Raw genomic sequence first — 21,407 nt, 5'->3', positions numbered from 1 at the left:
CAGTATTAATCCACTATGTATCAGGTTCCCTATATTAAATATGTAATTACTTCATTTAGTGTTTACCTCAATCCAGTGAGTCTTTACAGGTGAGTCAAAGGTAAAGCGTACAGGTCACTCAGCCAATCAGGGACAGAGCCAGGCCTGATGTCTGCTTACTTTGCAGTCACTTTTGGGTCTTGGAGGAAATTTCCTGAAGACTGGTCACTGGATGACAAGCTCCGTTCATTATCGTCTGCATCACCTATCAATAGTGCACTACGTCATGATATCTTACTCATATCTAAAAACAGCAATTAGTATTTTTAGTTACAAGATAATTAAAGGAATGTCAGACTAACACAGTGCCGTAATCTGTTGATGACTGTCAATGACAGATTCATCGGGCTTGCGAACTATATTTGAGATTTGCATTATAAGGACAGACAGTACTTAGTGGGGATGGAGTGGAGTTTGGCAAGTTGGTTTAGAACAAGGGGGAGGTGAGAAAAAAGGTAGGCAGGGGTGTGTAGGCCACAGACTCGGACTGGACCCTTTGGGAACCTATGGCTGGGGCAAACTTAAGAGAACATACTATTTCTTCTTTTGTGCTGTTACTAGAGCTTGAATTCAGAACCTGTGTTTTATTTGGCTTTTTCCACTTAAGGCTCCATATCATTTAAGCCATAGCTCAACTTTCAGCTTTCTGGTGGTAAATTGGAGATAAGTCTCATGAATTTACCCGTCTGGACTGGTTTCAAACCATGATCTTCAGATCTCAGCCTCCTGAACAGCTAGGATTATAGTTATGAGCCACCAGGGTTTGCCTTTCTTGTACTGGTACTGCACTTGAGCCTTGTGTTCTTGCTTGGCTTTTTTACTCAAAGCTGGAGCTCTAAATTTGAGCTGCACTTCTTTCATATCCCAATTTCCAGTTTATTACTTATGGATTGATTTCTTTATGCTGGCAGAACTTGAACTCAGGGTCTCAGATTTTCATGTATTTAACCATTTTTTGCTCAAAGCTAAAGCTCTACCACTTTCGACCTGTCTTCACTTCCAACAGGTTTCTTGGAAACACTTGTCCAAGAACATAGTAAGGATGAAGAGCCATCATACACAGGTGATGTAGACATTCTCTGCCAGCCTGATGGAGCTCACTCATGACCATCTGTCAGGACACTGGCTGGCTCAGCTGGGCTTGAGTGAACCTGAAAGGAAACAAGGAATGGGAGGCTGTGGGTGCCGCTAACAGCCAGGGAGCAAACCTCTTCCTACAGAAGATCTGCACAACTCCTTTGTGTCTGCCATTTAAAGCAAAGTTCGGGACTCTGTAGTAAGACAAAAACTACTGAACACCTTTAATGCAACACAATGGGATTCCACACACAATTTCATAAATATTTACTAATACCCACTGAACCACTCATACAATGAATGGCTGAGTATATGCTATGTGGCAGGTGCCATGTAGGTGACCAGGATCTGAGTGAACGTAACAGTTTTGATGATACTTATGGTAAGCAAAATGACACAATAAATACCCGGGTTCCACAGAACACTGGGCCACAGGCCAGTAGTAGAGGTATCACCTAGACACATAACTTTCTAGAAACACCTGCTCCAGACCTACTGGAATCCAATCTACATCTAAACAAGGATCCCAGGTGATCTGAACACTCACTGTTAGTGACCATTTTTTTCACCCTCAATACTAGATGCCTCTGAGGCCTACACAAGGACACTGGCTTACATTCTGAGAAGCATGTAGAACAATGCAATTGCTTGGGTTGATAAGTAGTGTTTCAGAATGTTTATTTTGGTTATTGCACTGAGGAGAAATTGTTAAAAAATATTATATATATATATATATTTAAGGCCTGGGTAGAAGCAGGGGACCCTTTATGGGGATTGGGAAGGAATAATAATACAAGGGCCAGGAGCGTGGCCTAATGGTAGAGTGCTCACCTAGCATGCATGAGGCCCTGAGTTCAATTCCTTGGTATCTCATACACAGAAAAAGCCGAAAGTGGTGCTGTGGCTCAAGCAGTAGGGGCTAGCCTTGAGATCAGGGGCAACCCCGAGGCCCACAGTTCAAGCTTCATGACCCTCCCCACCCCCACAAAACAGTAGTAATGTAAGAAACACAGGCAGTTCAGATGTGGTGAGTCACAGGGAAGGTAGAGGCAGTGGCTTGATTCTGAGTGACAGTCCAGGGTAGATGCAACATGACTTCTTTATGATATAGGATGTGGAGGAATTGAGAAGAATTTCCAGACTTGTAGAAATGGTGAAGAATAGGAATACTGGGATAGGAAGGTTGGGGGTGAGCAGAATCTTGGGGCGAAGATCAAGGAATTGTTTTGGCAGGGTTACTGGACATCTAAGGGATGATTAGATAGTGAGTTGAGTATGAGTATAGATAACAATTCAGGAAAAACATCAGCTAAAGATAAAAATTAATGAGCCAGAGTCAATGAACCATTGTGAGAACAAGGATAAATATGGTGAACTGCTGTGCTTGACGTCTGCTGATTGTACCAAACTCTCTGGTCAGACAGGAGAATCCATGAGGAGGTCACTGTGACATGAACTTTTAATCTCTGTATCTCTCTTGGCTTATGATCTGCACTTTCAGGTGCATAAAATAGTTAATGCACTTTGAATATTTCTGCAATTCTCACATGTCATGCAAACCCAGGGGAATGAATAAAGAGCCAAATAAGAAGACCATGGGGGGGATATAAAATCAACTATATAAATTTCCACCAGAGAACAGAAAAAAAATACATTAATGACTCTCCTGGATTTCAATTTCAGCCTAGCACAACTTAAGTTTAGTAGAGAGAGCATCGTAGAAGCTAGTCATACATAGTTAATGGTGTTTTTTTTTTTTTTTTTTTTTTTTGCCAGTCCTTGGCTTGAGCTCAGGGCCTGAGCACCGTCCTTGGACTTTCTCAAGGCTAGAGCTCTACCACTTGAGCCTCAGCACCACTTCCGGCTTTTTTCTATGTATGTGGTACCGAGGAATCGAGCCCGGGTCTTCCTGCATGCTAGGCAAGCACTTTAACCACTAGGCCAAACTCCCGGCCCCAGTTAATGGTGTTTTATTCAGGCTGAGTTAAACACGCCTGTCTTACCTCATTTAATCCCCAATTCTAGAAGGCTGTACCAGTTCCACAACTTGAATGGAATGAGGTGCACAGAGTGCGAATGTGTAAGCTAACATGGAGAAGCGGGACCAGGGCAGTACTCTACCTCCAAATCAAACACAACAGACAACTGCTGAACTATTCAAGCAGCACAAGTTAAAAATGAAATCTGAAGAAGTGATACTATTTTATTCTCAAACAAAGGCAGACTATTTTAGAGAAGATTTAATACTATTGAGTGTCCAGCAATGGCTCTTGAAATGTTATCACTTTCCCTTTTTTTGTAATAATTTAGTCCAAACCATGACTCATGGTTCTCATTTTAGATCTGACTTTGCTTGCTGGCTTCTAGGCAAATATACTGATGACTGAACCAGAAAAATGGGCAAGTAATTTAGTGTCTGTTATTTGTATTTTGACTTTGTCTGTGGTAATGATTAAGTACAATAAGATAATGTACTGCCAGTGATTTATTAAAAATTTATTTCCTATAATAAATTATAAATCCATTTTAACAACCATACCAAAAATATTTCTGCAAACATTTTTTCCCCTCATTTGGTAAGTTACAGGTGACCAGGCTGACATTACATCAAATTCCCATGATGAAAATCCCCTGCCATAGTGAAACCCAGCACAACCGCATAAACGCTTGCCGAGTTTTCCCAGGGCCTTTCCCAGAAAGTGGAAAATTACAGACACATCCGCAGTAGCCTTAAACCCATCATCTTCTGTTGTACACACCTGACGGACCAAATGAAAGTAAAGAGTAAGGCACGTAGGATGTAGATGATGTAGATTAAGAACCAACACAGTATGACAGACAATGCATGCACTTTTCTACTTTTAACAGCATATTCAACTGGTTCTAACTCAATTATACAGATTATGAAACTTCTGAAATGACCCAACTTCACGCATAGCAAATTCTATAAATCAGTACATCTTAGATCATCAGAAAAGTAAACTCAGCCTCACACTTGCTAGGCAAGTAGTCTACCACTAAGCTTTGGACACACAACGTTTACATGAACCAAGTGTGTGTATTTCAAATTTTTCTCTTTGTAGAATATGAATGAGACTCATCCACTTCTTGTTTCTGTTGTTTTCAATCATTGGTTATGTGTCTCTATGAAAGGATATAGAAATTAACTCTCAGCTAAAGGCCAAGTTCAAATGCCAGTGTTAAGGGGAAAAAAATTAACTCTCAAGATGAGGCACTAATTCAACATTGAAATAATGACCAGTAAGAAAAATTGTGTTTTTATGAATGTGTAAATTTCTCTAAAACCTATGGAAGCTTTAAGCAGAGTATAAGATTAAAAGCCCAGTCTGTAGCTTGGGCCTTAGTGACAGGTCTTATTATGGTGTGGTTAAAGAACCAGAACGCCAACAGAATTATGTGCTGGGTCAAACTAGTAGGAAAAAAATTAAGTTATATTTTAACTTACCATTCTGTACATCAAGTGCTATTGGCTGAACTGAATTGTATTCAATAATTCATATTCTACAACTTAATTCAACTAATACAAAAAGCTAAGTGGACAGATTTATAAGTTTAACACTGGGTTTCAAAGGCTGCTATCACCTATCATTCCATGATACAGTGAGAATTCATCAGCAGAGGACTTAAGAACCAAATTGGGAGTTTGATTTAAAATACTTCACTCTGCCATATGAATAGTAGTAACACATTACATAGTGATCAAAAGAATATTTGTATTATTCATTTTTCTGTTCTAGGCAGACTACTTTGGCCCAGTTAACTCCAAAAATCAAACTACAAAATTCTATGTTACAGCCTCATTGAGGCTAACCAATCAGCCTTAGCAAGTCCTAGCAAGGAATTTTATGTGTGTTTGTTTGTTTGTTTTTGGTGGGTCATGGGGCTTGAACTAGGCTTAGGCACTGTCCCTGAGCTCTTCAGCTCAAGGCTACCCTATCCCTGGGCCTGGGCGTTGTCAGTGAGTTTTCAGCTCAAGGCTACTGCCCTACCTTTGAGGCAAGCCCGGCTTCCTGTTTTCTAGAGGTTAATTGGAGATAAGAGTCTCAGGTCCTTTTGTGCCTGGGCCAGCTTCAAACCATGATCCTCAGATCTCAGACTCCTGAGTAGCTAGGATTACAGGCGTGAGCCACCATGCCCAGCTTTAAGTATTCTTGTATGGAAATGATGTGTATGGGAAGCATAGAAAGGCTGACTGTACAGAACTACAATGTCCCTTCAAAATCTGAATTCTGTGACCTTGAGGTCACATGGAAGCAGCAGAAAGAGAGCAGGAATTTCAAGACTGCTAGAGAGAGAAAGAGTTAATCATAAAAAGTGCAGCTGATTTTATGCATCAGAAACAAGATGTTGGAACATATCTATCATTCACATGTGGGTTCATGTAATTTATCTTCAATTAGAATTATTATCTATTCAGCAAATGAAGCCTAAGAACTGCTGATACGCTGCAGATGAGGAAACATTTGCTAGTCTCTCGACTCTGGCCCTTCTGAAGTGGAGCAATGATCACACGGTATTGATCGCTCGTCCTGTACAACGCTTCAGCTTGACGTGAACTGAGCTGCACTGCCAGCACTGACATCCACGCCTTTACCCTCCTTTATTGGACTTCAGGGGTCCATGCACCCTTCAGCTTTCCTGAGTCTATACTTCAGTTCTACATTCACAGAAAATAGCAGACATATTTGAAATACAATATAAAATTTAGATCTCTAAAACAAGTTGCTAAAGCTACCTAAGAAATGTTTAGCCAGGCACTGGTGGCTCATGCTCATGCCCATAATCCTAGCTACCAGGAGGCTGAGGTCCGAAGATTAAGCTTTTTTTTAAACCAGAGCATATATTTTTATTTCACTGTGACACCTGTAATGAGTATATTTATCTTTTTTCTGACACTTTTTTGCATGAAAGAGCCAGTTCTGATTCATAAGTTACAAATGCATTGGAGATTTACTGCTCTATCAGGAATATATATATATATATATATATATTTTTTTTTTTTTTAAGGAGTAGTGACAATTGTATGAAGATTAAGCTTTGACACCAGCCTGGGTAGAAATGAACAAGAGACTCATCTCCAAATAGCCAGGAAAAAAAAAAAAGGAGAAGCAGCAGCAGCTGCAAAGTTGTGGTGCAAATGGCAGAGCACCAGCCTTGAGTGGAAAAGCTAAGGTACAGTGCCCAGGCTCTGAGTTCTCCAGCCTTGGGAAAGCCTAAGGACAGTGCTCAGGCCCTGAGTACAAGCCCCAGGACTGGCAAAAAAAAAAAAAAAAAAAAAAATCACCTTTTCATGTCTGTAAATGCCTTATGTCAGTCGAGTCTCGATTTAAATCATCATCAAGCCAGTGTCTGAGGCATTTTAACTTATTCATTGAAGTGAGTAGAGCCTATCTGAACTCAGGTTTACAAACAGTCTGCGGTAATACACAATGCCATCAACATACCAGAAAACCCTTTCCCATACATAGTTAACACTGCTAAGTCAATAAGGAAAATGCAATCAACAAGTCAACACAGCATTTGCTACTGCAATATTTTTAAAAATGTGTTCAAGGGAATGTTAGCAAGTGCTTCCTCGAGCCAGATTACCAGTGGCTTATCCCTGTCATCCCAAACACAGAAGAGGCTGAGATTTTTTTTTTTTTTTTTTTTTTGCCAGTCCTGGGCTTGAGCTCAGGGCCTGAGCACTGTCCTTGGACTTTTCTCAAGGCTAGAGCTCTACCACTTGAGCCTCAGCACCACTTCCAGCTTTTTTTTCTATATGTGGTACCGAGGAATCGAACCCGGGTCTTCATGCATGCTAGGCAAGCACTTTTAACCACTAGGCCAAACTCCCGGCCCTGAGATTTTTTTTTTTTAACCAGTCCCAGGGCTTGAACTCAGCGCCTGAACACTGTCCTTGGGTTTTCACAAGGCTAGTGCTCTACCACTTGAGCCACAGCATCACTTCCGACTTTTCCTATGTATGTAGTACCAAGGAATCGAACCCAGGTCTTTGTGCATGGTAGGCAAGCACTCTACCACTAGGCCCAACTCTGGGCCCCGAGGCTGAGATCTTAATGGAAGAAGCTAAGTGTGGTGGTACACATCTGGGATGTCATCGATGAGATGTATAAAATAGGCAGATTGGGCTCAGCTGGGCAAGAAGTATCTCTCAGTGATGGTGCCTGCCTTACAAATGCAATGGCCTGCGGTTCAAATCCAAATACCACCAAAGTAAGGTCTCTTCTTTGGGTATTTTCAGTGTAGGTTAGTCTTTACTGAAGGAGTTTGTGAACAATATTTGATGCACATAAGCCAGTTCAAGATGCTTCTCAAAATCATACGTTTATACAATGTTCACCCTTAATGATCCCTTAGGCTAAGCAATGCCCCGCTCAGAGAGCAGGTTTGACATCAGGTTTGGCAGGAGACGCTTCATTAACTCCATCTCAATTTCTTAAAATTAACATAAGTTGCCAGACACTGGTAGCTTATGCCTACTATCCTCACTACTCTACAGGTTGAGATCTAAGGATTGCAGTTTGAAGTCAGCTCAGGCAGAAAAGTCCATGATACTCTTATCTCCAATTAACTACCAAAAAGCCAAAAGTGATGTTGTGGCTCAAGTGGTAAAGTATGAGCCTTGAGTACAAAAACTCAAAGAGAGCACCCAAGCCCTGAGTTTAAACCGCTGGACTGGCATAAAAACAACAACAAAAATTTTTAAAAATTATCTCTAAAGCCAGTAAATCTAAATTTCAGACTCAAAAATGAGCATTCAGGCAGAGTGAAGAATACACTTGCTTATCATTCTACACCACATTTACTTTCTTAGCAAAAATAGGTCCCCAAACACCGATATACCCAGTGAACCAATCCTGAGCAGAAGAGTCAGTAAAAAAAGGTTGCTTAAAACAAAATCAGTCCCATCATAAACTTTCACTTGCCTAAATGGGAGAACATACAAGTGCCATAGAGAACAAGTTACAATGACAGATTTAGAATGGTGACCCTGGTTATCACTGAAGCTTCTCCAGGCAGTACAATTCATCACATTTAATGTAATTATCACCTTTGGAGAACAGTCGCAGTTGTTTAATGATGTCTATTGTTCTAAGATTCATAATTAGCTCATCTTGAGGTTATGAGAACACTATGTCATGTGCTTACACAGCAAGATGGCCAACATCTCCCTAGGTGAAGTGAGTCCACTACTGGCTGAACCTCGACACGAAACACACAACTCTGATGCCGAGTAACTACAGTCATACAGTTACTCAGCAGCAACTACTTCAGTTTACTTCACAGCCATTTTCACCTCAGCATTAGTGCTGTGGGACTCTATTATGGATGCTTGCCTTGCCCAGCGGAGGATGCTGGGCAGTGCCACTGGCCTCCACTTACCCACTATCAAGGACATTCCACCATTATGACAACCAAACACAGCCTTAGATGTTGCCTGAAATAAACCAATATACATCCCTTCTTCCTCTGTAGATAGCTGTTGCTTTTCAGTCTCAAGTGAAGTTCATACCATGTCTCTGCTTCTTTAGGCACACAAATATCAGACCAAAGATCCAGTAATAAGCAGCGCTAGAGAGACATCTCTGAAGTCTGTGAGATGAGAAACATGAGTGCCTTGGGCAGGTTAATGACTGTAAGAAGAAGCCCTCAACATTTTAGAGAGAATGAGAGGGAACTTTATCGTCATTCTTAGTCAGAATGACCTACCATAAGATGTCTAATTGGCAAATATCTTAACAATTGTAAAAAATGCTTGTTGTATATTACAACCTTTTAAGGGTTATAAGAATTGAGGTAATCTAAGAATAAAATCCAGAGCAATTATCAATGGTCTATTCATTGGCTGGATATTCTTTATATTATAAACTCAACTCAAACATCTTTAGTCTGCTCTATGGATGGCCTGTCTGTTCTGTAGCCTCATCATTGCTTGGAAATTAGCAAAGAAAAAAGAAAACCAGATTCATCACAGTCACAAAGAAGTACCGTGGCACGTGTCAAGAAGTATATTATCTAGCTTGAAAGCCACCTCTGCAGTCTCCACATCTTCTGTTTTGTCACAGCTGTCAATTCCAGATGCATTGTTCTCCTGAAGTTGTTCTTTCTTTACTGTCTTTAAACACTTGTCAAGTCTCTTTATGAACAGGTCCACATCCTGTGTCTTCATCCCGATGGCTGCTGCAGCATTGAGGTAAGGACAGGGGTAGCTATCTGTGTGGGACATAAAGCCTCGGAAAGTGTAGCCACTCACAGTTTGCACAGACCCGAGAGGCACAGCCCTGAAAGGGAAAAGATGGGTCAATTCAATGTGTCTGCTGCTGTGAACAGAATGCTACCCACAAACAAAAGCTATCTGTGTTCCTAAGTCACACATCTGCTGAAGTTGAGTCAGAGCAGCGGCGTAAGCTTAGAATCCAATCTACTTAAAGAGACAGGGATAGGAAGTTTGAAATAGGAGGCAATCCAGATAAAAAGCTGGTGAGACCAAATATCAAAAAAAAAAAAAGGAAGAAAGAAAGAAAGAAAGAAAGAAAGAAAAAAGCCTCTTATGGTGGTTCACATTATAATCCCAGCTATACAGAGGCATAGGTTGGAGGATCTTAGTCTGAAGTCATCCCTGAGCAAAAATAGGCAATCCTATCTGAAAAATACCTATAGCAAAAATAACTAAATGAAAGAAAGAGAGAGAGAGAGAATAGAAAACAACAGCAACAACATGAAGAGAGGGAAGGAAAAAAGGAAGGAAGAAAGGAAAGAAGCAAAGGAAGAAGGAAGGGAGGGTGGGAGTGAAAAAAAAACATGGAGCATGACTCAAGTGGTACCTAGTAAGTAAAAGGCCCCGAGTTCAAACCCTAGTACCAAACACCCCCAAAATAAAAGAGGCTGAAAAACAGGCATAAATCATGGCTTATGCAAACAAACCATGTCATCCTTAAGATGAAATTATACAGTACACTGTTATTTTACATTAAAGTCTTGTACAATGACAACTATTTACATATTATCTTCTATCAAAGAGCAAGAAGCTTTACAGGTTCTGCTAAGTCCAGAATCTGATGTCACATATATAAGTCAGGTCAGAAGTTTGAAATGTTTAAAAAGGGAGCATAGGAGAGTACTCGGTATAATAGTATGTGCCTGTAATCCCAGCTATAGGAGGCAATAGGATGATCACAGTCCACAATTGGCCCTGGGCAAAAAGTATGAGACTCCAGCTGGCACTGAACCGGTGGCCCACCTTTAATCCTAGCTTCTCAGGAGGCTGAAATCTGAGGATGTGGCTCAAAACCAGCTGAGGCATGTCACGTCCACCTGTGAGATTCTTATCTCCAATTAACCACCAAAAAGCCTGGAGGTGGTACCATGGATCAAGCGGTAGAGCACTAGCATTGAGCTGAAGAGATCAGGGACAGTGCCCAGGCCTGGAGTTCAAGCCCCACAGACTGACCAAAAAAAAAAAAAAAATAGCAGGGCATGGTGGCTCACGCCTGTAACCCTAGCTACAGGAGGCTGAGATCTGAGGATTGCAGTTCAAAGCCAGCCCGAGCATGAAAGAAAGTCCGTGAGACTCTGATCTCCAATTAACCACCAGAAAACCGGAAGTGGCATTGTGGCTCAAGGGGTAGAACAGTAGCCTTGAGCTGAAGACCCTTGGGACAATGTTCAAATCCCACAACCACCATTACCATCAACAGCAAAGATTCATTGTATGCCATGCATTTATAAAAAGAAATCAGTAGGTACTTCTAAGGCAGTACTTGGTCATAACCCTTTTAGTTTGGAAAGCAGAATCTCTAACTTTTTAGTTAAATTCAGAATGAAGAACATTTGTTTCTGATATCATAGTGAGACATCACTGAAGATCATTTAATAAAGGAAATGAAATGAGATGAAAATCTGTATCAAGAGACAATGAGGGGGGAGGGGAAGTGGGAAAAAACATGGGAAGGGGTATCAATGTTCAAGAAGTAATGTACCCACTACCTGATGACTGTAACTGTAACCCCTCTATAATCACCCTGACAATAAAATGCAATAAAAAAAGAGACAATGAATCTGTTTGCCTACTACAACACATATCTTTCTGTGAGTGTCAGTCATAAAACATCATAAGTGGGTGGATAATAGTATTATAGGTCCTCTATCTTGACTTCCTTTTAGTATACAATGAATTTTTGGGGACCCTTGTTGAAGAGAGGTACCTTATTAGAGTTAACTCTGAAAGGCAAACATACTTTTGAACATTCTTACCTGGCTCCAGAAACCTGTCTGGTAAAAAGCATCGACCCAAGCTGAGTGACAGCCTTGTCATGGTGCTCAGCTAGTGTCTTAAGTGTCACAGCTAGAAAGGAAAAAAAGTGCCACAATAAGCTTTGGTTCACCAACACAAACATCACTAAAAGACAGAGAGATTACTCTTTATTCACTATCAATGAGCCCAATATCAGATTAATGTAATAATTATAGCAGTGATCTGTTTGCACATCAGACGAACATACAGTGATGTACGTTAATATGTTCAGAATTAGAAACAGAATTTTCATATCACCTAGAAATGCAATCTATCCAGTTAAATTGAGCAATGACATAACTAGTATGGCTATTTATTCAAATTCAATCAAATCAAGGTTTATATACACAGAATGTATGTATGTATGTATGTATGTGTATATAGGTATGCATATATGATTCAGAGCAACACCTACATATGGAAATGGAAATTACCATTGGGAGACTAAGTGGTACACTGCAGTCTGTACAAATTATCAATATTATAGCTATCCTTAACTGAAGACTGATTTCCTATGCTACTGACCTTTCATTTTACAAACATAATCTCCACCTAGCTTCTAATAATTCTGTATATGATGAATCATTATGGCTAGTTTAGAGATCGCAAAAAGAAGGTTAGAGGCTAGGACATGGAAGAATTCATATTCCTACTACCCAGCATCATATCTGTTCGCTAGCAAGGACTAGATGGGTTTTTTTTGTTGTTGTTGTTGGTCATGGGACTTGAACTCTGGGCCTGGGTATTGTCCCTTAACTCTTTGGCTCAAGGCTGCCACCCTACCCCTTGAGCCATACATAGCACTACTTCTGGTTTTCTGGTGGTTAAGTAGAGATAAGAGTCTCATGGACTCAAGCTGGCTTTGAACTGTGATCCTCAGATCTCTGCCTTTTGAGTAGCTAAGAATTTCAGTTGTGAGTCACTGCTAATTAGATGGCTTTCATTATATAAATAAGCCTCCATTTCAACTTCAGTGATTCACTTTTCTCAGATATATGGCAAATATAAAATATGCACTTCCTATATCTAAATTAAAAGATAATGTTGATTTTTTTTATTAAAGAATTTATTAACATTGACTTTTACATCATATTTCAAATGATATGTTTAACAAACAAGTATTCAAGAAGGGAATCTCTATATACAATCACTGGCACTTAGATTTTAGAACACAATCAAAATTAGGCTGAGGGTTTGTATGTCATAGATACATAATAATCTATGTAATAAAACATTGTGCCTATAAAGTCTTAAGTTTTTATGTCTATGTAGTTGTGTTTATATTTCCAGTACCACGTCCATAGCATTGGTTATGCAAATATTGAGTCCTCGCTCTTGTACTGTTTGGATCTAATAACCACATATTAAGGATACCATACGCCTTTTGTTCCTTTGGTCTTGACTTGTCTCACTCAACATGATTCGCTCTAGATTCATCCACTTCCCTGCAAATGTCATTATTTTATCTTGTCTGTTGGCTATGTAGAATTCCATTGTATATATATATACCACATTTTCTGTATCTATTCAAATGATGTTGATTTTTAAGCTAGTTAAAGACTATAAAAGTCATGGGTAGGGGGAGGGAAATTGGGACCAAGACATGAGAAAGGGTATCAATGTTTGTGAAGTAATGCACCTTCTATCTGGTGAATATAATGTAACCCTTCTATTAATTACAATAAAAATATATGGGAAAAAGTATAAAATGTTCACATTATCATTTCAATAGCTTTTGAATTATGCTATATAGTCCTTATTCAAAAAAGTCAAATTATAATAAACAGAGTTCTCTAACATGTGACAGCTAAAGAAAATTAGCTGTGATACTACCCTTAGCCCCTCAATAATTATTTATAGAGGTCTTCCTGGAGATGTAGGCATCTGAGCTAGAAATATAACATAAGCTACCTTTTGCATATTCATTCTATTTAATATTGATTCTGAGTCTTCCAGTGGATAGGTTTTTCTCTTAGGAAAAAAAACATTTCTAAAGGTTAACTTTTTCAATTTTCAAGTCAACACTGGGATGAATTTATAAATATCATTACAGCGAGGTGACAGCTACTCAGGAGACTGATCTGAGGACATGGTTCAAAGCTACCTTGGGTGGGGGGTGAGAAGTCTGTGAATCTCTTATCTGCAATTAACCAGTAAAAACAAGCCAGAAGTGGAGCTGGGGTTGAAGTGGTAGAGCCCTAGCCTTGAGCAAAAAGGCTCAGGGACAGTGTCTAGGCCCTGAGTTCAAGCCCCACGATGGACGGACGGACACACACACACACACACACACACACACACACACACACACAAATGTATTACAAAGCTGGGTGCCGGTGGCTCATCGCTATAATCCTAGCTATGCAGGAGGCTGAGATCTGAGGATCACAGTTCAAGGCCAGGATGAGAAAGTCTGAGAGGCTCTAATCTCCAATTAACCACCAGAAAACCGGAAGTGATGCTGTAGCTCAAGGGGTAAGGCAGCAGCCTTGAGCTGAAGAGCTCAGGGACAACATCCAGGCCCCAGAGTTCAAGTCCCAAGACTAATAAAAAAAATGTATTATGTATTTTCTATAAATACTAATTTTCTCCTAGAGCAGGATGAGAAGCATTGTTTTTCTTTTGTTAAGGAAAGATGTTACCTAATGATATGGGGTTATGAGGCGTCTGCAGCAGTCTTTCATTGTGGGCTTCTGACAACTTCTTCAGCTGGTTAGACAAATAGGAAAACATTTCCTGCAAGAAGGAAATGTTATAACTTAAAACAACCAAATAAACACAGTAAACCCTTGGTATTTTTATTTTATTTGTTTGTTGGTTTTTTTATTGTGCAAGCTGAGGATTTCTGATCCTCTAGTCTCCATTCCCAGTAGCTGGGATTAGAAGTATGTACCACATACCAGCCAAGAGCTACCACTCTAATCCAAGCAGCCATCCATCTCACCTGTGGACACAGTAATGGCATAACAAATGATTTCTCTGACTATACCTCCATCCCTATACAGAATACACTATATAGATGCCAGTATATTTTTTCAAAAGCAAGAGCTAGATCTTGCCCATTCTGTCAAGTCTTTCTCTTGTAACTACAAAAAACACTCTTTAGTTTTTAAGGCCAAATATATGACTCAACCAACAAACCCTGCTCTATGACTCTCATTCCCCCATCTGCCTACCACACTTCCAGCCATTTTCCCTACACTTCTTCCAGTGACAAGAAGAGATCTTATCCCCTGTCAGTCATAGTTACTGGCAGCTTCAGTAAGTCTGACAGCTGTGGACCGACCTTCCTTCCTTCCTTCCTTCCTTTCCTTCTGTGGGTCATGGAGCTTGAACCTGGCATGGGCACTGTTCATGAGCTCTTCGGCTCAAGGCTATCGTTCTACCACTTGAGCCAACAGCACCACTTTTGGTTTTCTGGTGATTAATTGAAGCTGAGAGTCTCATAGACTTTCATGCCTGGGCTGACTATGAGTTGGGGTCCTCAGATCTCAGCCTCTTGAATAGCCAGTATTACAGGTGTGAGCCACCGTGCTGGCAGGTCTGCTTTAAGAAAAAATAAATTTTCATTACAGAAGTAGTGCACGAATATATTCTCTTTCCCTTGCTTCCTTCTTCCCTTCCTTCCCCCCCACCCCTCTCTGTTGTAGGGCTTAAACTTTGGGCCTCAGCGCTATCCCTAACCTCTTCAGCTCAAGGCTAGTGCTCTACCACTTTGAGCCACAGTGCTACTTTAGATCCAATTTATTTAATAATTTATCAATGACACTGCATAATTTTGACATTCCAATGATCAATTCTACAAAAATTCTAAAACATAAATAAGAATAGAGAAATATTTAAGAAGACAACTGTCATCATTTTCAGAAATGGAAAAAAAAGTTGTTAGAAGCATCATTTCTTAATACAAAAGATTTAGTGGCTTAGAGCAATATTCCTTCAGAAAACAGAACATTAAATAAACAAATGGATTTTTTTTTTTGGTCAGTTGTGGGGCTTGAACTCTGTCTGGGCCTTGGCGCTGTCTCTGAGCTCTTCAGCTCAAGGCTACTGCCCCACTCCTTGAGCTACAGCACCACTTCTGGTTTTTCAGTGGTTAATTAGAGATAAGAGTCTCAAGGACTTTAGTGCCTGGGCTGGCTTTGAACTGTGATCCTCAGATCTCAGCCTCCTGAGTAGCTAGGATTACAAGCATGAGCCACCATGTCCAGCACAAATGGAATTTTTTAAAGCAACAATTTCTCATAGTAATTAGAGAAAAAATTTTTTAGTTCTCTATCCGAGTTAATAAAGGACAGAGCTCACAGGTTTCATGATAAATTCTTAATTATTATAATACAATATCTAGCTTACAATCTTAAATTCTTATTACTTTCTTAAAAAATAGCCATATATCTCATTTAGTTAATTTTCTTCATCTATACTATTCCTTAATGTCCTAAGAGGCATCTGTCTAATTCTCCCTTATATTCAAATTTATCAAGCTCTTATTAGCAGAAATAAATCTGATAATCTAAGAGCCAGGTAATTTTTTTTTTTTTTTTTGCCAGTCCTGGGCTTGAGCTCAGGGCCTGAGCACTGTCCTTGGACTTTCTCAAGGCTAGAGCTCTACCACTTGAGCCTCAGCACCACTTCTGGCTTTTTTCTATGTATGTGGTACCGAGGAATCGAACCCGGGTCTTCATGCATGCTAGGCAAGCACGTTAACCACTAGGCCAAACTCCTGGCCCGGCAATTTTTTTTTTATCAGTCACGAAGCTTGAACTCTGGGCGTGGGAGCTGTCCTTGAGCTCTTCAGCTTAAGGCTAGTGCTCTTCCAATTGAGTCACAGTGCCACACCAGTTTTCTGGGATTAAGAGTCTCACAGACTTTCACGCCTGAGCCTGTTTTGAACCACGATCCTTAGATCTCAGCCTCCTGAGTAGCTAGGATTACAGGAGTAAGCCACTGGCATCCCCATCTTTAATTTACCCTTAAGCATATCTTAAGCATATATTATTAAAGCAAAGTTTTATGTTATTTCAGTGGTGAAAACCAATATAAAATAATTTTCTCTCTAGTTTAGCTGACACACTAAACAGAAATGTGGTCAAGAACCTGTGAGTACTTAATTTGTGCTTGAGTGAGCTATTCTGAAGAAAAAAACAAATGAGAAAATGTTTCCTTAGTAATACCCCTAGAGGGTGCTTTTAAAGCTTAGCGATGCACACATAACCATAAGAAAACTGAATTTGTTCAATGTTCAGTTTCTAATACTTTAATAAACTAGTTTTAAACTAGCTGTTAGTCTCTTGCTAATGCCACCAGAATTCAGGGTACTGTTTTGTTTTGCTTGTTTTTTGATATAGAGTCTCTACATAGCCCAGACTACCCTTGAACTACAGATTCTCCTGCCTAAGCGTTTTGAGCACTAGAATTACAAGATACCACAACCAACTAGAATTCAGTAACTGAATTTAACTGTAGCTCATTATTAGGACAGATATCATTATTAAGATAATAGTAAGATAACTAAATCTCACATACCATTAGTTGGGAGGAATTAGGTAAAAGAAAAAATGTTTTTGAGTCCTGTTCACATTTAATATCAAATATGTATAGTATCTCTTACTTTGTGTAAAGGGTTCTGTTAGGTAAGCCAACAAGCAGCGAAACTTTAAGTATCTCAACGTGCAATACACTAAATTCTACAAAATTCTATGAACTGATGTCCTCCTTTTAATATCACTACATTTAAAAAATATCTTTTAGGAGATTGTACTGCATCACACACTAATACTTAGCTAAGCAATTTTTTACCTGATATATTAATGGTACTATAGAACTTGCACTGTTTTTTGCTACTGTTAAATCTATAACTGACATTTATTCTAAAATACTTCTGAGATGGAAGAAATTTATAAGCAACCCAAGCAAATGTATATAGAAAGATCTTACTTAAAAGAAATGAAATATTATTGATTTTCTATGTCCTTTGTGCAGTATTTAACTTGATTTTAAAACTTTCATTAAAGATAAACTGAACTATATACCTGAATGCCAATGTCAGCTATATTTTTTAGAATAATAATACAAAACTTTACACCATAGTTCAAGGTGTTAATGGAAAAGAAGTTGAATTATATTAAGCATTGTCTTTCAAATGGCCTTTTGCAAGCTATTTGCAGTCAGGAAACCCAACATCTAGACCATCTCTCCCCAGAATCTGCAAATATACATAATTTAGTAAATTTTAAAAGAAAAAAAGTCTTATGTAACCAGCTTCCTACTACAGGTTAAGATGAAAATGGTACTCCATATATTATTATAATATGTTCTGTGAGGTGGATAATAAAGCAAAGGCAACCATGACAAGCAAGCTTTTTCAGTGATAGCCTGAATGGATGGACAGACGACAATGAAGGTACATGCTCATACACACACAAGCCCACATTTGAGGAAAACAGAACTAAATGTCCTTGACTATGGCCAGTGCCAGGGATCCATGTACACTCAGCAGGCCTTGGCTAGTGGTAAAAGTACTACGCTCAAGCTGCTTAGGCCCCATCTCCCAGCCTGATATCCAACGTTTTCAGGGGATTCAATGACTCCAGTTCTAAAGCTATAGATCTCCTAATGTCTCCAAACTTAGCTCTGTTATAGAACAGAAGCTGCAAGTTCCAAGTCTGGTGTACTTTAAAAACTTCCTCTTTGTCCTCTAAGCTTTGGTTCACAAATTCTAGCTGCTGGAGCAGTCAGTGAGCTGTCATTCCTCTTCTGCACTTGTCCAATTCAGCAGATATTTGCAACAATAAATGATTACCTGCCGCCCTGTTCAGGAAAGCATTCTTCTAAAATGAAAGCTGAGCAGAATAATGGTTTTCTCTAGGTACAAAACAGAAGTAAGGCTCAACATCTAAGACTGGTCTTTCTTTTTGCATAGAGAAAATGCAAAGGAACCACACCTCTTGTATTTTAACCTCTTTTCTTAAAGAACTCTTCTGTGAAACTCTTGGTCATTTCTTCTCCTTATGAAGCAAATGTGCTGATCAGAAAGGGGCTAAGGGCAAAGAGGCTCAATTCATACACAAAGTTCTACTCTCTCTGATCCTTTCACCCTTCCAAAAGGAAGTCTTCAGAAGGGATGGCTTCAAGCTGAGTTCTTGTCTGCCATTACTGAGAAAAAGATAAAGCCTTTTCTGAAAAGATAGAGCTAGATGAAATAGCCTCTAAAAATATCATTGTGGTGAATAAGGGCACAGAATCAAAAGAAATCTGAAGTTTGCCTTTAACACTCTTTTTTTAGTACACATAGCACCAAATATAAAAAGCAGCTCTCAGTGATGGTATATAAATAGTTCTGGCTGGAGCAAAATAGCTTTGCCTCAGCTTCTCCAGAGCTGAACCAATAAACTATCACGATTAAATTTTCACAGTTCAAAAGCAAGTCCATCTAAAAAAAAGGCTTCTGCAACAAATCCAATAAAAAAGCAATATTTATGCTACAGATGTGCAATTATGGTTTATAGAGGACATCCACATTTGTCAACAGAAAAGCTATTGAATGAAGTTGTTAGAGAGCAAAGATGAATTTACTTACAATGACAGAATTTTCAAAGTATCATCTCAATATTTTTGAGATTTATTCTGATAGATGGTCTTAGTTCTAAGTAACCTCTCTACAATTTTAAGTAAAACCAATTAGCACACTAGAGAGCCTCCGGGGCTTTAAATACCTCTCTACTTGGGAGGGTCACAAGATCAATCATTTCCTATGGCTCCTTGATCACCCTTCTGCTCTCTGAGTAACTGCGAGCAGTGAGAAGATGGCAGTAAGACCCAAGAGCACAGGCTTCAGCCTCACATACGGGAGGTTAAAGCAGTTCTGGCACCAGATACAAAATGATCTTGCTCTTGCCATATAGCAAACATTCAGAAAAATGTCAGTTCCCCATCCACTGACTTTGATGTTAGCCTCAAAGAGCTTTCAGGGTAAAAATAAACAAAACACCAAGGGCTGGGGCTGTAGCTCAGTGGTAAAACACCTGCTTATTAGCATGCACAGGAACTTGGGTTCAATCCCAAACATACATGTAGACACACGCAGGACATCTATAGACATGTACTAATTCATTGCAGTCATGGCGCAATTCTTATCCTGCTCCTATTTACCCCTCCCTTCTATATATACCCAAATAAAAGGAAAAGAACAGAGTTCTAGATGTTACAAACAGAAGTACCTTTTCACATGGTGATGGAGCCATCTAATTCATGAATACCAGTGAACATAAAGTCTCTTCTATAGTGCTTCCTCAATGATAATAAAAGCAGAGTTGTGCTGCCTGCTGATCCATTCACTGGCTAAGCTACACATGCCTGTAGTACACTCTCAAAGAAAGTGGATTTTCATTCACGTAAAGGAAATATATACATTTATGGACAATTAGAATCACCTATAAGCAACTGAAAATTTTAAAGTCAAACACTGAATTCCAAAAGACAAAATAACCTGGAACAGTGATTCATACCTATAATCCTAACTACTCATGAGGCTGAGATCTGAGAACTGAGCCAGCCTGGGTACTAACTAACCTAAATAACAGTGAGTTAATATTCAATTAACCACTAGAAAACCAGAAGTGGTGCAGTGGCTCAAGGGGTAGGGCGGTAGCCTTGAGCTGAAGAGCTCAGGGACGGCACCCAGGCCCAGAGTTCAGGCCCCAAGACTGACAAAAAAAACAAAATAATAATAATAATGAAGACACAGAAGTACTCTTTAAGATTGTAAAAGATGACAGATACTAAGCATACCTCCTCATGCTTTGAATCATAGCTATGTGGGAGGGTAAGGACTACAGTTCAAGGCTAGCTTAGGCAGAAAAGTTTGCAACTCCTTCTCAACCCATAGATGGGCACGGTGGAGCATGCCTATTATCTCAACTTTGTGAGGAGCTGAGACTGGGAAGACTATAGTTCTAGGCCTATAGTTCTAAGATAGTAGTTCTAGTAGGGGCAGAAAGGTCTGAGAGATTCTACCTCAGTGGAGCTGGGGGTCATATTATAAGTCTTTTATCCTAGCTATGACATGAAACAGGCAAACGGAGGTCTAGGTGCATGTCTGGATGCAAGCAAGAACTTATCTGAAAAATAACTAGCACACACACTCACAAAAAAGCACTGAAGGCATAGCTCACTGGTAGAGGAGCACTTGATTCAATTCCACAAGTTCAAACTCCAACACCCCCCCACAAAGGTAGCACTAGTATCAAAAATTCCAAAATCTTGAGGCAAGTAAAGTAGGCAGGAAGTATTCTCAAAGGCACAATAACTGTTCTTTATATCATTTTAACTCATTTGCATTCATAAATCTTCAGTATATGTATGCATGTATCTTATGTCTCCAAAAGAATATTAAATTCATAACAAAAGCTGGGTGCCAGTGGCTCACACCTATAATTCCACCTACTCAGTAGGCTGAGACTTGAACATACTGATGAGAAGCCAGTCCAAGCAGCAAATTCTACATACTTACATCTCCAATTACCCAGCAAAATGCCAAACTAGAGACAGTACACAAATGTGTTTGCCATGACCAAGAAAGCCAAGCCACAGAACAAGGGCCTGAGTTCAAGCTCCAGTACTATTCTTTCTCATTCCCATAGACTTTTTTACCTTTGTGGAAATGTTACAATTTATGGATTATGTTTTTCTTTACTGCTGGCATACCCAATGCAAGCATATCACATACTTGTACAAACACACACACACACACACACACACACACGTGATACATGATCAATAAATACCTAGTAAATTAAATATGCATTTCACTAAACTCAACTTCTCCTACACTCAACTTCACCTACTTTCAGTTTAAAGAAAAACAAACTGTTCCTTACTTTAGATCATACTATGTTAAGTGGGCTTGTCATTCTTCAAAGTCTAGACAGAATGACAGGGATATGAGGATTGATGAAAATGAAGAGACCACCAACTT

General features: G+C 39.5%; 1 protein-coding gene across 1 annotated transcript in view; it reads right to left on the bottom strand.

The window, feature by feature from the left end:
- Positions 1-352: 352 nt before the first annotated feature.
- Positions 353-21,407, bottom strand: part of Sepsecs (Sep (O-phosphoserine) tRNA:Sec (selenocysteine) tRNA synthase) — a 41,377-nt gene continuing 20,322 nt past the window's right edge. Inside the window, exons 9-12 of the mRNA XM_090343755.1 lie at positions 14,074-14,167; positions 11,395-11,485; positions 9,130-9,422; positions 353-1,190 (exon numbers count right to left, since the gene is read on the bottom strand). Of these exons, the coding sequence (XP_090199881.1) occupies positions 1,171-1,190; positions 9,130-9,422; positions 11,395-11,485; positions 14,074-14,167 (498 nt within the window). The 3' untranslated portion in view covers positions 353-1,170. The remainder of the gene's footprint in view (positions 1,191-9,129; positions 9,423-11,394; positions 11,486-14,073; positions 14,168-21,407) is intronic.

This window comes from Megascapheus bottae, chromosome 13 (genome assembly GCF_031878675.1).
Source record: "Megascapheus bottae isolate mThoBot1 chromosome 13, mThoBot2.hap1, whole genome shotgun sequence".
NCBI lineage: Eukaryota > Metazoa > Chordata > Mammalia > Rodentia > Geomyidae > Megascapheus > Megascapheus bottae.
This window is presented reverse-complemented; position numbering and strand designations above follow the sequence as displayed.